Source organism: Salvelinus fontinalis, chromosome 4 (genome assembly GCF_029448725.1).
Source record: "Salvelinus fontinalis isolate EN_2023a chromosome 4, ASM2944872v1, whole genome shotgun sequence".
NCBI classification, from domain to species: Eukaryota; Metazoa; Chordata; class Actinopteri; order Salmoniformes; family Salmonidae; genus Salvelinus; species Salvelinus fontinalis.
The window spans coordinates 15,728,384-15,744,123 of NC_074668.1; the positions used below are offsets into that span (position 1 = coordinate 15,728,384).

The 15,740-nt window shown below is 44.6% G+C and overlaps 1 protein-coding gene across 3 annotated transcripts in view; it reads left to right on the forward strand.

Annotated features, from left to right (window-relative positions):
- The window catches only part of fibcd1a (fibrinogen C domain containing 1a), a 120,939-nt gene that overhangs the window by 33,619 nt on the left and 71,580 nt on the right, over window positions 1-15,740 (forward strand). For all 3 annotated transcript variants that reach the window (XM_055918895.1, XM_055918894.1, XM_055918893.1), the window contains 2 exons: window positions 7,602-7,761; window positions 8,199-8,335. In XM_055918895.1, the coding sequence (XP_055774870.1) occupies window positions 7,602-7,761; window positions 8,199-8,335 (297 nt within the window). The remainder of the gene's footprint in view (window positions 1-7,601; window positions 7,762-8,198; window positions 8,336-15,740) is intronic.

A 15,740-nucleotide genomic window follows, 5' to 3' on the forward strand; every position in this document is an offset into this window, starting at 1 on the left:
GTTCAAGTAACAGACACATCTCAGCATCAACTGTTCAGAGGAGACTGCTTGAATCAGACCTTCATGGTTGAATTGCTGCAAAGAAACCACTACTAAAGAACACCAATAAGAAGAGATTTGCTTTGCTTGGGCTAATAAACACGAGCAGTGGACATTAGACGGGTGGAAATATGTCCTTTGGTCTGATGAGTCCAAATTTGAGATTTTTGGTTTCAACCGCCTTGTCTTTGTGAGACACAGAGTAGTTGAACGGATGATCTCTGCATGTGTGGTTCCCACCGTGAAGCATGGAGGAGGAGGTGTGATGGTGTGGGGGTGCTAACCTGGTGACACTGTCAGTGATGTATTTCAAATTCAAGGCACACTTAATCTCTCTTGGGTAGGGCGCCGTATTTTCACATCCAGATGAAAAGCGTGCCCAAAGTAAACTGCCTGTTACTCAGGCCCAGAAGCTAGGATATGCATATGATTAGTAGATTTGGATAGAAAACACTCTAACGTTTCTAAAACTGTTAAAATAATGTATGTGAGTATAACAGAACTGATATGGCAAGTAAAACCCCGAGGACAAACCATCCCAATTTTTTTTTGTTCTTCAGCCTACCACTATTTCAATGGCTGTCACTTTAATTATAAAGGAGAAGTCCTCCCGGATTGCAGTTCCTAGGGCTTCCACTAGATGTCAACAGTCTTTAGAAAGAGTTTCAGGCTGGTTTTTGGAATAATGAGCCAGAAATTGTAGTTTTTCCGAGGTGGCTCCCATTTTGGCTGTAGTGTTTCCACGCACGTGAATGAGAGCTTGTTCTTTGGTATTTTTCTCCGGTAAAGACAATAACGATTCTCCGTCTTAAATTGTATCGTTTATTTACGTATTAGGGTACCTAAGGTTTGATTATAAACATTGTTTGAAAAGTTTATTAGTAACGTTTGGGATTCATTTTGTATGCATTTTCATGGAGTGAAACTGGGTGGATTATTGACTGAAGCGCGTCAGCGAAACAGAGTTTTTATGGATATAAAGAAGGACATTATCGAATAAAAGGACCATTGTTGATGTAACTGGGACCTTTTGGAGTGCCAACAGAAGAAGATCGTCAAAGGTAAGGCATTTATTATATCGCTATTTCTGACTTTCTTGTCGCACCTGCCTGGTTGAAATATGTTTTTCATGGTTTTGTATGAGGGGGCGCTGTCCTCAGATAATTGCATGGTGTGCTTTTGCCGTAAAGCCTTTTTTAAATCTGACACAGCGGCTAGATTAACAAGAAGTTAAGCTATATTTTGATGTATTACACTTGTGATTTTATGAAAGTTAAATATTTATAATTCTGTAGTTTGAATTTTGATGCTCTGCAAATTCACCGGATGTTGGCCAGGTGGGACACAACCGTCCCACCTGCCCCCAGCATGGCTACCACAGCATTCTGCAGCGATACGCCATCCCATCTGGTTTGCGCTTAGTGGGACTATCATTTGTTTTTCAACAGGACAATGACCCAACACACCTCCAGGCTGTGTAAAGCCTTTTTGACCAAGAAGGAGTGTGATGGAGTGCTGCATCAGATGACCTGGCCTCCACAATCACCCTACCTCAACCCATTTGAGATGGTTTGGGATGAGTTGGACCGCAGAGTGAAGGAAAAGCAGCCAACAAGTGCTCAGTATATGTGGGAATTCCTTCAAGACTTTTGGGAAAGCATTCCAGATGAATCTGGTTCAGAGAATGCCAAGAGTGTACAAAGCTGTCATCAAGGCAAAAGGTTAACTACTTAAAATATATTTTGATTTGTTTAACACTTTTTTCGTTCATAGTTTTGATGTCTTCGCTATTATTCTACAGTGTAGAAAATAGTATAAAAAAAAAAATATCAACTTGAATGAGTAGGTGTGTCCAAGCTTTTGACTAGTACTGTATACTGTTAGTAATAGAGGACAACTTGTCCGTTCTGCTATTTTGATATGAACAGATAGTTTATTCCCGTCAGAACTTATTTCAAACTCACGCATTTGATCAATCCTCAGCGTGATAAGAATGACATTTGTTTTAAATGAAATCTTCAATATCCCACTGGCAGCCTGACAGCAGGAGGAGTTAATTCTCAAGTACCCGTGTTAACATTTGTTGAAAGCACACACACACATTTAAACACACAGACCATTATCACTGTGAGTTTCTCACTAATCCAAAATACACCATTGTAATCCGATTTGTCCTGGATCAGGAAGACAATAACACTGTCTGTACACATTTACCGTAACATAGTGTATATCGTTTTTTTTGTGGCCTGTTGTTAAGTCCGACTGCTGTTGCTCGGCCATTGTAAGACTTGCTTGTCAACTCTGTGGATAGAGGTGTAACCAGTGTCATTTTAAACTCTGCATCAACGTGGGTGTGTTTATTAGGGCATTCAATTGAAAACATTTCAAAACTCTTTACAACACAGTCCATTTTCCTCTAATGAACACGACCTACTGTATGAGTTAATGCGCAGTGGACTTTTCTTAGCACCGTTCAGATCTTGTCAATTTTTATTATATTTTCTCACAAGAAAAAAAATTACACTTGAGTCCCATTAGGGAGGTGATAACCTAGAGAAGAAGCCATAGTCTCATCCCAGGGGCTGCTCTGCCTCCAGCAGGCTTTAGATCTACCAGGGGACGGATACATACACTCACCGTATAGAATGTGAATATTTATTTGCTGAAGAAGGCTCAAGGTTAGGTACTTTTATCTTGTCATAAATGTGTTTCATAGTGGTTCTTTTCATGGGGTAAAGAATAAACACACCATAAATTGTATTCATAGCACAGGGACATTTTCACTTGCGATTACCAAATTGCCTTTTCATTGGTTGAGTGAGTCTCACACACTACATATTTTGTTTTTGTCACTATTGATTCGAGAGTGATTTGGAAGAATCTTAACTGAGGACCCAACACGTATACAGAACAGGATATCAATGATCCCTCACACACCTATCAAAAAGGGGATTATTCATGGTGAATGAGTCAGGTGAAGCTGCTGCACTATTGGCATTTATCATGCATTTTCAATGCTGTTGTTTCCCTCTCTAATCAATAGAGGAGCTTTCATCTCCTACTGAATGGTAATGGTGATATGCTAAGTATGTGTCCTCTGAGTGCCTTTGAAACCCGGATGGCAATGTAACCCTGGGAGCCTGACTCTGCACAGGAGCCCTGTCACTAATGAGGCCTGAAGACACCCTATAGCCCCCTCATTATCTCAATACACACACCACCTGCATGGAAAATACAAAATGCTTTATACTATAGGCTATATATTGTAGGATACTGTTCATATGATACTGTAGTAGCAGAAGGAGAAATGCAAAATACAAAGCAACAAATCGTCAAGATCCATTCAACAGTAACTAGAGCCTAAATTGCACCAGAGTACTGTATGTCGGGATGCAGACAATAACAGTCTTCCATAGCCCAGTTGTCAAACCTTTTAAAGGCCTATTGTGGTCAAAATGATGTTGTTCCTGTGTTTAATATCATTTTGTACGACAGCTGATGAAACTAACACTGTAGAAGTGTGAAAACATTTGGTCAGTGTTATTTCCTGATAGTTGCTGGTTGAAAATACAATCTACACCGGACCTTCTAATCAGCAGGTTTTCATGGGCAGGAGTTTGGGCTTTTCCATGGTTAATAGACCAATAACAAAGCGAGTTCCAAACAGCTGTTTTCAAATGTTCCCTCCCCACTCAGACCACACGCAGTCCTAGCAAAATTCTTGCTTGAGAAATATTTGTTGGCTAAAAGCCCCCCCCATTTTGAATGAAAATCTATTACAGTAGTAACCGATTGGTTACCATTCAATCGGTGACAGATTTTCATGTGAATATTCTAGAATTCGCATAAAGAAAATATGCCATTTTCACAGCAGTGGTGTGTTTCCACCAAACGGACTTGTTGTGGATAAAAGTCTGTGCGTGATAATGTATTACACACAAAATAAACTTTTTCGCTTATGTTTTCATTTCCAGAATAAAAATCTAAAGTTCAATGTGTTTCCATCGCATTTTCAGCTCTGCCGATAGTTTTGTCACAAAAACGGTTGCATTAAATAGCAAATGTGCCTACGCTGGTCTTGGCACTTGCACTCTAGCCAACAGCTCACAGATACAGTGCAGGTAGGCTACTGTACATTATGAGATTATAATGGGTAAGATCGAGAATTTTTATTTGTCGAACGGCAGTCAAGCTTCAATCATAATGTCACCAGAAGAAGATCCTCAAAATGTATTGGAAAGGAGCATCAAGCTCATCACCGGGCACACTCACCACCATGTGAAGTTCATCATAATTTATTTAATCTGTAGCCTAATAAACTGCATGGTTTCCCAAGTCATAGTGGGAGAACCACACACCATATTATCATGTGACTCCAAGTTTACTTCGATATGATGGTTATTATATCAATGTTTGCGCATAAAGGCGTTTCCACCACCAGTTGTCACATAATTAACTTTACAGACACAAAAAGATCCCACCATGTGAAACGAACAAATTATCTGTGGGCATTTACAAAATTGTACCAAAACTACTTGTTTCCATCATAGTTGTTGTGATTTTTTGGAAACATGGTTAATGATATAAAACGGCTGCATTGGGCCTTTAAGGTCTGCCAGAGAGAACAAATATTTTTGGAAAGTCTTTGTCTGTATCTCCTCTCATACCTCATACCTCTCTACTCACTCTACTTCTGTAATATTGGATACAACTACAAAATGGAAAAAGAGACTTTTCTAACCTACTGTCTTTTCTACCCTTTATCAGGGGGAATCGAAACAGCTACGTAGGTCATAATTAAGCAATAATATGTTAGAGACCATGTGTTGAGACATTTTTATCATGGCTGTGACGTGGTCATAACCATGAGATTAAACCAATCTATTATGACCCGTCTATGGAAATATGAGACTCTTACATGTTGGTTGTTTTCTTCTAAGACGCCCACTAGCCTCACAAGACACGTCTGAAGGTAGCCAAGTACCAGTAAAAAAAAATTAAGGGAAGTATTTTGTTTATGGAAGTACTATAATTTAGTGCCTAAAAAAAGGTGTTACATTTAAAAATATATATATATAATTTCCTGATCTTCAGATATAGGACAAACACTTCAAAACAAACTACCTTTTGATTTATTTTGTGACTGTTTTATCTGTTTCTCCATGTATGAATCTGTTATTCAATGTGTTTCTATGGGCTATTAGCACTAAGGACAAATTCTATGTTTCATCAAATAAATGTTATATATATATATATATATTATAACTAAAGGGGTCCTAAAATTCCAAATCAAATATCTAAATGATCCTTGGTATGAACATCTCAAAACAATTCCATATGTTAGCTTAGTCGAACTTTGTAGGTTGCTATGGCAAGCAAAAATTGTATCATAAGGAGTGTGAGGTATAGGGGCTGTGAAACTAGCTTTGCGGCCCTTTCTAGCTCAGTTGATAGAGCATGACACTTATAACACCAGGGTAGTGGGTTTGATTCCATCCATATGTAAAATGTATGCACGCATGACTTTAAGTCGCTTTTCAATAAAAGTCGCATATATTATTAGCAGGGCATCATTTGTAAACAGTTGTGGTAGAAGTGGATGGTTCCAGAGTCTGGTCTAGTGGTACAGTAGTGCTGCTGACTTTAGACCATATCCCCCAGGAATTCTAAACCTATTTGAGCCCCTCCTATCTAACTACCCCCTCTGCATCTGTCTCCTTATCTCCTTTCTACCACGCTGTCCTAAATAATGGAATACCAAAGGGAATTGGAATTTCGATCGCCTTAAAAAAAGGAATAGAGGTGGTGCTGTAGTAGTTGACTACCTGCTGGGAATTCACAGTCCTGCAAGAGCTCTGCTGCATATCGTCACTTTATTATCAAAGTAACCTCATTAGAACGACCACTACAGGCGATAGATACCCAGTCCTTCGCTACAGTGCTACATTCCATCAGGGCCGGGGTGATTATAGCCTCTGTTACAGAAACAACCGTCTCTGCCCTTTGCCGTCTCTACCCTCGCAAAGTCATAGGAATCAAGGAGGCATGACTCACCTCGATTCATCTGTCACCCGAGCCGTTAAATTAATACTGGCTGGCACTTCTCCCCCTCCCTTGTCCCTGCCCTCTTTTCAAGTGGCATCCGCTCACTGACAGCCAGCCCGACTCTGCTGCACAGTCACATTTACATTCACACACCGAGTATCGGAGACCCAAAGCCTAAGCTGTAGAAACACTCTCAGACGAAATTGACATTTAAAGAGTAGAGCCGAGGCCTTCTCCCTCATACAAGGTAGCAGGTAAATGCGAGGAGTGTCGTTGTGCTTTCCAGGCAGCGCTTTCTGGGAAGCCATTTGACAGTGTTGAGAATAGTAGCCAGAGGGAGATAAGAAACACGTTTTGGAGGAAAGGAGAGAGAGGTGGGGGAATTTAGTTATTGATTTCAATGTAGAGACCTCTGGATGTGTTTTCAGTTATTAAGGGGTAATAACTGAATCTCAAAGCACAGTGTAATTTTTATATTTGGCACCCCCTTGTCATATTTATAGTTATTTTTGTTGTAGGGCACACATGATTTAAAATGATGATTGTAGGCCTACATCACGTTTTCCAAGCCGAGAGTTCGAGCAAATCATATCCTAGAGCACAATATATCATGCTACAATTTTACAAGACAGCATATTGCCGGAAGTACACATACTGTGGAACCTCAGCTCATAGTTTTATATTCACAAAGTACAGTGTATCAAAGTACAGTATCAAACTGCTGTAGGAGTTGCTATTGTGTGAGAAGAGAGAGGGCTTTAGCAGATCAGAGAAGAGAGGAGTGGAGTGTACACCTCTTGTGGTTAGCATGCATTTTTCATACCAGGATTGTCGTTTGAGGCCCACTCGTGATTGACAGGCAAGTGTCGTTGTTACAGAAGCGTGTTAGGGAGGGGACGGGGGGGACGGACATGTGGGAGGGAATATGTGCAGAGAGTGATCATGTTTTCACCATGTGCACAGGAAGTGCGCTCCCGTCGGCTGTCATCAATGTCAACCCCGGGGCATTGTGGGTCTCCAAAGAGTTCCTATGTCACCTCTCCTTACTGTAGACTTAACCTCATACAACCATCCGGAATGTCTTGCAAGCCTACATTCTGTTTCGCTACTCAGATTCCAGTCTAGTAATTTTGAGGCTACTGTGGACTTCCTAAAACATCCTCATTCTGATGAATGAACACACACTCAGGGAGATCTCTTTTCTAATTACATTTACTCCCAATTGTGTGGGGTTTGCTGTTAGTCCTATGTCTGTCAAGGGAAATGTAATCTAATTTGTGTGCGTGTGTGTGTGTGTGTGTGTGTGTGTGTGTGTGTGTGTGTGTGTGTGTGTGTGTGTGTGTGTGTGTGTGTGTGTGTGTGTGTGTGTGTGTGTGTGTGTGTGTGTGTGTGTGTGTGTGTGTGTGTGTGTGTGTGTGTGTGTGTGTGTGTGTGTGTGTGTGTGTGTGTGTGTTGTTAAGTTGTTTTTCCAACTACCGAGTGGGTGTTCAATGGGATGTTTGTGTGTTTGTTTCCAGCTGCTGTCTGAGAGCCAGATCAACATGGTGAAGGTGATGAACTCAGTGAACGATGCTCTCAACTCCATGCAGAAGGAGACAGGGAACCTGAAGAGCAAGTTCAAAGCAGACCTCCAGAGAGCACCTGTTCGCAGTGCCCGGCCCAAAGGCTGCTCCAATGGTAGGCCTATGGATGGACACCAGTGGTGGCTGGTGGAAGGAGAAAAAGGCAATGAGTGCATGGACATCTCCTAACTACACCATGTCAGCTGTAGAAATGGTTTATCCTTTGAGCTGAAGTAAACCATATGTTTGGCCAACTAGATGTATATGCCTGACAAGGCTATTGTTCACAATTTCACTAGAAGGAAAAAAGCACAGCTTCATACTGAAATATGTTCGCATACTACACCTCTGATACCCCAAATTATTTTTGTAAAAAAATTGCATTTATATTAAGTACAGGATTTGGACATGATGAAGTGAAGCTGTCTGGACAGATTCAGACGGCTGACTATTAAGAGAAGAAAATGTTGGAGCTCACTGGTTTCATTTAATAATTTCTATGATAAAATCCAGGATTTAAACGTTAATCTAGTGTCTATCTGATCTCGCTAGGCTCCAGACCTCGGGACTGCAGCGATATCTACGCAAGTGGTCAGCGGGAGGATGGGATCTACTCTGTCTTTCCCATGCACTACCCTGCTGGCTTCCAGGTCTTCTGTGACATGACAACGGACGGAGGAGGATGGACGGTGAGTGTCTGATCCCTGTATCAACCTGTGTCACGCCCAGCTGTTGCGTAGGAGAAACGACGATGTTTATGTATGGTACCAACAAACCGGGAACATTCCCAGAACATTAGCTAAGATTCCCCATAAAGACGCACGATGCAAAAATGGCTCTGCCATTTCCTGGTTGCTAAAATTCTAATAGTTCCACTGTTTTCAGTTTATGTGACAAAACAAGAAATTATAGTGTAGAGAATCATTGTACCATCTAAACCGCAATGAAATATATTTGACATAATCAAAAATATAGTATTTTCAAGATTAAGTGCTGTTCAAGTGAAATAATGTGTATGTTGTCAGCGTATGAAGTGCAAAAAAATATGGTTGTTTTTGAATGATTAAACACTGTTGAAATACAATTAATATGCCTTGAATGTGAATTGCCATGAAAACATAATGGGGATGTATTCCAAACGGCTTTAAGGAATACACATTTGCATGCTGAGAATGTTGTGGTAATATTAGGTAAAACTTAAAAATAACATGTTCTTGAAATGTTCTGAGGACCTTCAAGACAAAGTCTTGACATAAGCTTGCCTTCTAGGCAGAGTTGCAAAGACAAATACATATCTCAGACTGACTAATATGGGCAAAAGAACAGACACTGGACAGAGGAACTCTGCCTAGAAGGCCAGCATCCCGGAGTCGTCTCTTGTCACGTTCCTGACCTGTTTTCCTTTGTTATGTATTTGTTTTAGTTGGTCAGGGCGTGAGTTGGGTGGGTTAGTCTATGTTTTCTATTTCTATGTGGGGTTTTGTTTTCGGCCTGGTATGATTCTCAATTAGAGACAGGTGTGTATCGTTTGTCTCTGATTGAGAGTCATACTAAGGCAGCCAGGGTTTCACTGGTGTTTTGTGGGTGTTTGTTTCCTGTCTCAGTGTTTGTTCTGCACCAGATAGGACTGTCTCGGTTTTCACGGTTTGTTATTTTGTTATTTGTTAAGTGTTCATGGTTATTGTTTAATTAAACATGTTGAGCACTGGCTACGCTGCATTTTGGTCCTCTCCTTTACCCCTGGAAGAAAACCTTCACAGAAACACCCAACCAAACCCGGACCAAGCAGCGTAGCAACGGGGAGCAGCAGCGGCCCAGTACACAGGACTACTGGACACAGGAGGAATGGTCTTGGGAGATCATGGACGGAAAAGGACCCTGGGGAAGGGTTGGAGAGAATCGCCGCTCTCGGGAGAAGGAGGCAGCCACAGCCCAGGAGCGTTGGAATGAGGAGGCAGCACGTAAGAGAGGCTGGAAGCCCGAGAGGCCCACCCAAAAATTTCTTGGGGGGGGGGGGCTAAAGGGGAGTGTGGCGAAGCCGGGTTGGTTACCTGAGCCAACTCCCCGGGCTTACCGTGGAGTGAGAGGGCGTCGTACTGGTCAGACACCGTGTTATGCGGTAAAGCGCACGGTGTCCCCAGTACGCGTGCTTAGCCCAGTGCGGGCTATTCCACCTTGCCGCACTGGGAGGGCTAGGTTGGGCATCGAGCCGGATGTCATGAAGCCGGCCCAACGTATCTGGCCTCCAGTACGTCTCCTCGGGCCGGCGTACATGGCACCAGCCTTACAGGTGGTGTCCCCGGTTCGCCTGCATAGCCCAGTGCGGGCTATTCCACCTCGCCGCACTGGCAGGGCTACGGGGACCATTCAACCTGGTAGGGTTGGGGAGGCTCGGTGCTCAAGAGCACGTGTCTTCCTTCACGGTCCGGTATATCCGGCGCCACCTTCCCACCCCAGCTCAGTACCACCAGTGCCTACACCACGCACCAGGCTTCCAGTGCATCACCAGAGCCCTGTTCCTCCTCCCCGCACTCGCCCTGAGGTGCGTGCCCTCAGCCCGGTACCTCCAGTTCCGGCACCACGCATCAGGCCTATAGTGCGTCTCAGCCGGCCAGAGTCTGCTGTCTGCCCAGCGGTGCCTGAGCCATCCGTCTGCCCAGCGCCGTCTGAGCCATCCGTCTGCCCAGCGCCGTCTGAGCCATCCGTCTGCCCAGCGCCGTCTGAGCCATCCGTCTGCCCAGCGCCGTCTGAGCCATCCGTCTGCCCAGCGCCGTCTGAGCCATCCGTCTGCCCAGCGCCGTCTGAGCCATCCGTCTGCCCAGCGCCGTCTGAGCCATCCGTCTGCCCAGCGCCGTCTGAGCCATCCGTCTGCCCAGCGCCGTCTGAGCCATCCGTCTGCCCAGCGCCGTCTGAGCCATCCGTCTGCCCAGCGCCGTCTGAGCCATCCGTCTGCCCAGCGCCGTCTGAGCCATCCGTCTGCCCAGCGCCATCTGAGTCGTCCGTCTGCCACGAGACATTAGAGCCGTCCGTCAGTCAGGAGGTGCCAGAGACGTCCGTCAGTCAGGAGGTGCCAGAGACGTCCGTCAGTCAGGAGGTGCCAGAGACGCCCGCCAGTCAGGAGCTGCCAGAGACGCCCGCCAGTCAGGAGCTGCCAGAGACGCCCGCCAGTCAGGAGCTGCCAGAGACGCCCGCCAGTCAGGAGCTGCCAGAGACGCCCGCCAGTCAGGAGCTGCCAGAGACGCCCGCCAGTCAGGAGCTGCCAGAGACGCCCGCCAGTCAGGAGCTGCCAGAGACGCCCGCCAGTCAGGAGCTGCCAGAGACGCCCGCCAGTCAGGAGCTGCCAGAGACGCCCGCCAGTCAGGAGCTGCCAGAGACGCCCGCCAGTCAGGAGCTGCCAGAGACGCCCGCCAGTCGTGAGCTGCCTGCCAGTCGTGAGCTGCCCGCCAGTCGTGAGCTGCCCGCCAGTCGTGAGCTGCCCGCCAGTCGTGAGCTGCCCTCCAGTCGTGAGCTGCCCTCCAGTCGTGAGCTGCCCTCCAGTCATGAGCTGCCACTCAGTCGGGAGCTGCCCCTTATCCCGGAGCTGCTGCCCCTTATCCCGGTGCTGCCCCTTATCCCGATGCTGCCCCTTCATTTAGGTGGGTTTAGTTGGAGGGTGGTCATTGGGCGGGGGATACGGAAGCGGGGAGTGACTATGGTGGGGTGGGGACCTCGCCCAGCGCCAGAGCCGCCACCGTGGACAGACGCCCACCCAGACCCTCCCCTAGACTTTGTGCTGGTGCGCCCGGAGTTCGCACCTTAAGGGGTGGGGGGGTTCTGTCACGTTCCTGACCTGTTTTCCTTTGTTATGTATTTGTTTTAGTTGGTCAGGGCGTGAGTTGGGTGGGTTAGTCTATGTTTTCTATTTCTATGTGGGGTTTTGTGTTCGGCCTGGTATGATTCTCAATTAGAGACAGGTGTGTATCGTTTGTCTCTGATTGAGAGTCATACTAAGGCAGCCAGGGTTTCACTGGTGTTTTGTGGGTGTTTGTTTCCTGTCTCAGTGTTTGTTCTGCACCAGATAGGACTGTCTCGGTTTTCACGGTTTGTTATTTTGTTATTTGTTAAGTGTTCATGGTTATTGTTTAATTAAACATGTTGAGCACTGGCTACGCTGCATTTTGGTCCTCTCCTTTACCCCTGGAAGAAAACCTTCACATCTCTTCACCGTTGCCGATGAGACTGGTGTTTTGCGTGTACTATTTAATCAAGCTGCCAGTTGAGGACTTGTGAGGCGTCTCTTTCTCAAACTAGACACTCTAATGGACTTGTCCTCTTGCTCAGTTGTGCACCGCTCCTCTTTCTATTCTGGTTAGAGCCAGTTTGCGCTGTTCTGTGAAGGGAGTAGTACACAGCGTTGTACAAGATCTTCAGTTTCTTGGCAATTTCTCGCATGGAATAGCCTTCTTTTCTCAAAACACGAATAGACTGACGAGTTTCAGAAGAAAGTGCTTTGTTTCTGCCCATTTTGAGCCTGTAATCGAACCCACAAATGCTGATGCTCCAGAAACTCAACTAGTCTAAAGAAGGCCATTTTTATTGGTTCTTTAATCAGAACAACAGTTTTCAGGTGTGCTAACATAATTGCAAAAGGATTTTATAATGATCAATTAGCCTTTTAAAATTATAAACTTGGGTTAGCAAACACAACGTGCCATTGGAACACAGGAGTGATGGTTGCTGATAATGGGCCTCTGTACGCCTAATTAGATATTCCATAAAAAATCTGCAATTTACAACATTAACAATGTCTACACTGTATTTCTGATACATTTATTTTATTTTAATGGACAAAAAAAATTGCTTTTCTTTCAAAAACAAGGACATTTCTAAGTGGCCCCAAACATTTGAACAGTAGTTTTTTTTTTTGCAAAAAATGTAGGGCTCAAAACAGGTGGGGCTCTCCCCCACCTGCCTTGAATGACGGGTCGCCAGTGACAGTTTAGCAGTTACTCCGGTCGGCCCCAGTGTCAATAAATTAATAAAATCAAAAGCTTACCTTGACTTGGAAGAGTTCCAGTGTTGGATAGTCATAGCCTGCTCGTTAATATAGCATCCATCTCTGTTTGAGTTGGCTAAACTATCTTTTGCTTTCAGTACTAAATTCATTATCTGATCCTTTGATTGGGTGGACAACATGTAATTTCATGCTGCAAGAGCTCTGATAGGTTAGAGGTTGTCCTCCGGAAGTTGTCATAATTACTGTGTAAGTCTATGGAAGGCGGTGAGAACCATAAGCCTCCTAGGTTTTGTTTTGAAGTTAATGTACCTAGAGGAGAATGGAAGCTAGCTGTCTTCTGGGTCCACCATGGTGCTACCCTACAGAGTGCTGTTGAGGCTACTATAGACCTTCATTGCAAAACAGTGTGTTTTAATCAACTATTTGGTGACGTGAATATATTTAGTATAGTTTAATCTAAAAAGGATAATAATACAATTTTTATAAAAGTAGCGCACAACACACATTTAAAAGAAACAGACAAACAGACAGACAGACAGGCAGGCAGGCAGAGAGATGCAAGCACCAAACCAACTTTATTTGTTTCTTTTTAATTGCGTCACAGAGCAGTTAAAAGTATGGCCTTTTCTAAAAGTATTACTCACTAATTCATCAAACACATAGGAGCTTTAATAGTGGTCCACAAACTATTAGAAAAGTTCTAATTAAGTCTAACTTTCAGGGTATGTTTGGACAAATTAATTAGTGTTACTTTTCTCATCAGTATTATTAAAGTGACCTCTATCACTTTATTGCTCAAAAGCCAATTATTCTGAATTCTGGTTCTATGAGGGATCACTTAAAAGTGCCTCTTTCTCAATTTTCAAATGCATCACAATGTGTTTCAAATACAATGCCCAATTAACTGTTCAAGTGTCTTGAAGATAATAACCAGGGGCTCCTTGGCTTTCCTACCTCTCTTGCATTTTATGTTGTTCTAGACTGTAGTGTAGTACAGAGCATCAAACTTTACATATGACAACATGACATGAGGTCAACAAAAATCCTGCATGGGGTTTGCTTTATTTGTTATTGGTCACCCATATGTCAGCAAGTGGACGCCCTATCCCGCTGGTGCAGTTTGAATAAGTTCCATTTATTTCCCCGACTACAGTCACAGTCAAGGTCTGCAGAAACCCCCAGATGGCTTGTGCTGGGAGGAGCTGTGGTGAAATGGCCTTTTAAACTGAAAAGAGTGTGATATTCATACATTCCCCCCTGCGGGATGGCAATAGCTGAAATAGTGACCTTGCAGCATTGCCTCTATGACTTGTTGAGGTCTCCAGGGCTCTAGAGTCATCTCCCCTTAGCTTGATGTCAAGAGACTGGCTCAGGTTGGTTTAGCAGAGTAGTACCAGGAGACACATTCCCAGACCAAAGAGTCCAATGAATCATTCAAGGAGAGCCCTTTGTTAGCTCTCCATTAAACCAACTGTGGGCAACCATCGCTCATTAGGACCAATGGCTCTGATAAACTAATTAGCCATAGTAAGGCAATTCATAAGGAGAATATTACAGACCAAGCTGCTTCCCACCGACGAGAGCGTTAATTTCCTATATTTCGGATATATTTTCTTCCTTCTGAGCACATCTCAGCAGTGGGAGATGGAAGGCGAAGAATGGCGCATTTACAGGGAATTAATAGTCACAGCGACCCTATTCATCATCGCTGGCTTCCAGCAGTTTCCTGATGAGGATGCAGTCTCATCTCTCTCTGCACCGCTGAAGAGCTGGGAGCTCTGCTTTCCTGAGGTACAGGAGGGCTGCTGGTACACTCTCAGACATACCCCACCCTCCCCTCTCTCTCCTGCTCTCTCTCTCTCTCTCCACTCTCTCTCTTCTTTTTCCTCCATTTGTTTGCCATATAAACACATGAATAGAATATGAATGAGGAAGCCAATTTATGATGTGTGGTACGAGCCTTAGCCAAGTGCTTCCTCCAAGGTCGTAGTGTTGGAATCCAGTATTACCGTAGTGTTAGCCTCGTGAGAAAGCCAGATCATATCATACAATCCTAATGGAAAGCATGGATAAAGGTACACAACATGGCCAAACATATGTGGACACCTGCTCATCGAACAGCTCATTCCAAAATCATGGGCATTAATATGGAATTCGTCCCCCCTTTGCTGCTATAACAGCCTCCACTCTTCTGGGAGGCTTTCCACTAGATGTTGGAACATTGCTGTTGGCACTTGCTTCCATTCAGCCATAAGAGTATTAGTGAGTTTGGGCACTGATGTTGGGCAATTAGGCCTGGCTCGCAGTCGACATTCCAATTCATTCCAAAGATGTTCGATGGGATTGAGGTCAGGGCTCTGTGCAGGCCAGTCAAGTTCTTCAACACCGATCTCAACAAACCATTTCTGTATGGACCTCGCTTTCTGCACGGGGGCATTGTCATGCTGAAACAGAAAAGGTCCTTCCTTAAACTGTTGCCACAAAGTTGGAAGCACAGAATCGTCTAGAATGTCATTCTATGCTGTAACGTTAAGATTTCCCTTCACTGGAACTAAGGGTACTAGCCCAAACCATGAAAAACAGCCACAGAACATTAATCCTCCTCCACCAAAGTTTACAGTTGGCACTATGCATTCGGGCAGGTAGCGTTCTCTTGGCATCTGCCAAACACAGATTAGTCCGTTGGACTGCCAGATGGTGAAGCGTGATTCACCACTCCAGCAGACTCATGACATTGCGCATGGTAATCTTAGGCTTACAGTATGTGCGGCTGCTCGACCATGGAAACCCATTTCACGAAGCTCCCGACGAACAGTTCTTGTGCTGACGTTGCTTCCAGAGGCAGTTTGGAACTCGGTAGTGATTGTTGCAACCGAGGACAGACAATTTTTAAAGCGCTACACGCTTCAGCACTCGGCGGTCCAGTTCTGTGAGCTTGTGTGGCCTACCACTTCACGGCTGAGCTGTTGTTGCTCCTAGACATTTCCACAATAACAGCACTTAGTTGTCTGGGGCAGCTCTACCAGGGCAGACATTTGACGAACTGACTTGTTGGAAAGGAGGCATCCTATGACAGTACCACATTGAAAGTCACTGAG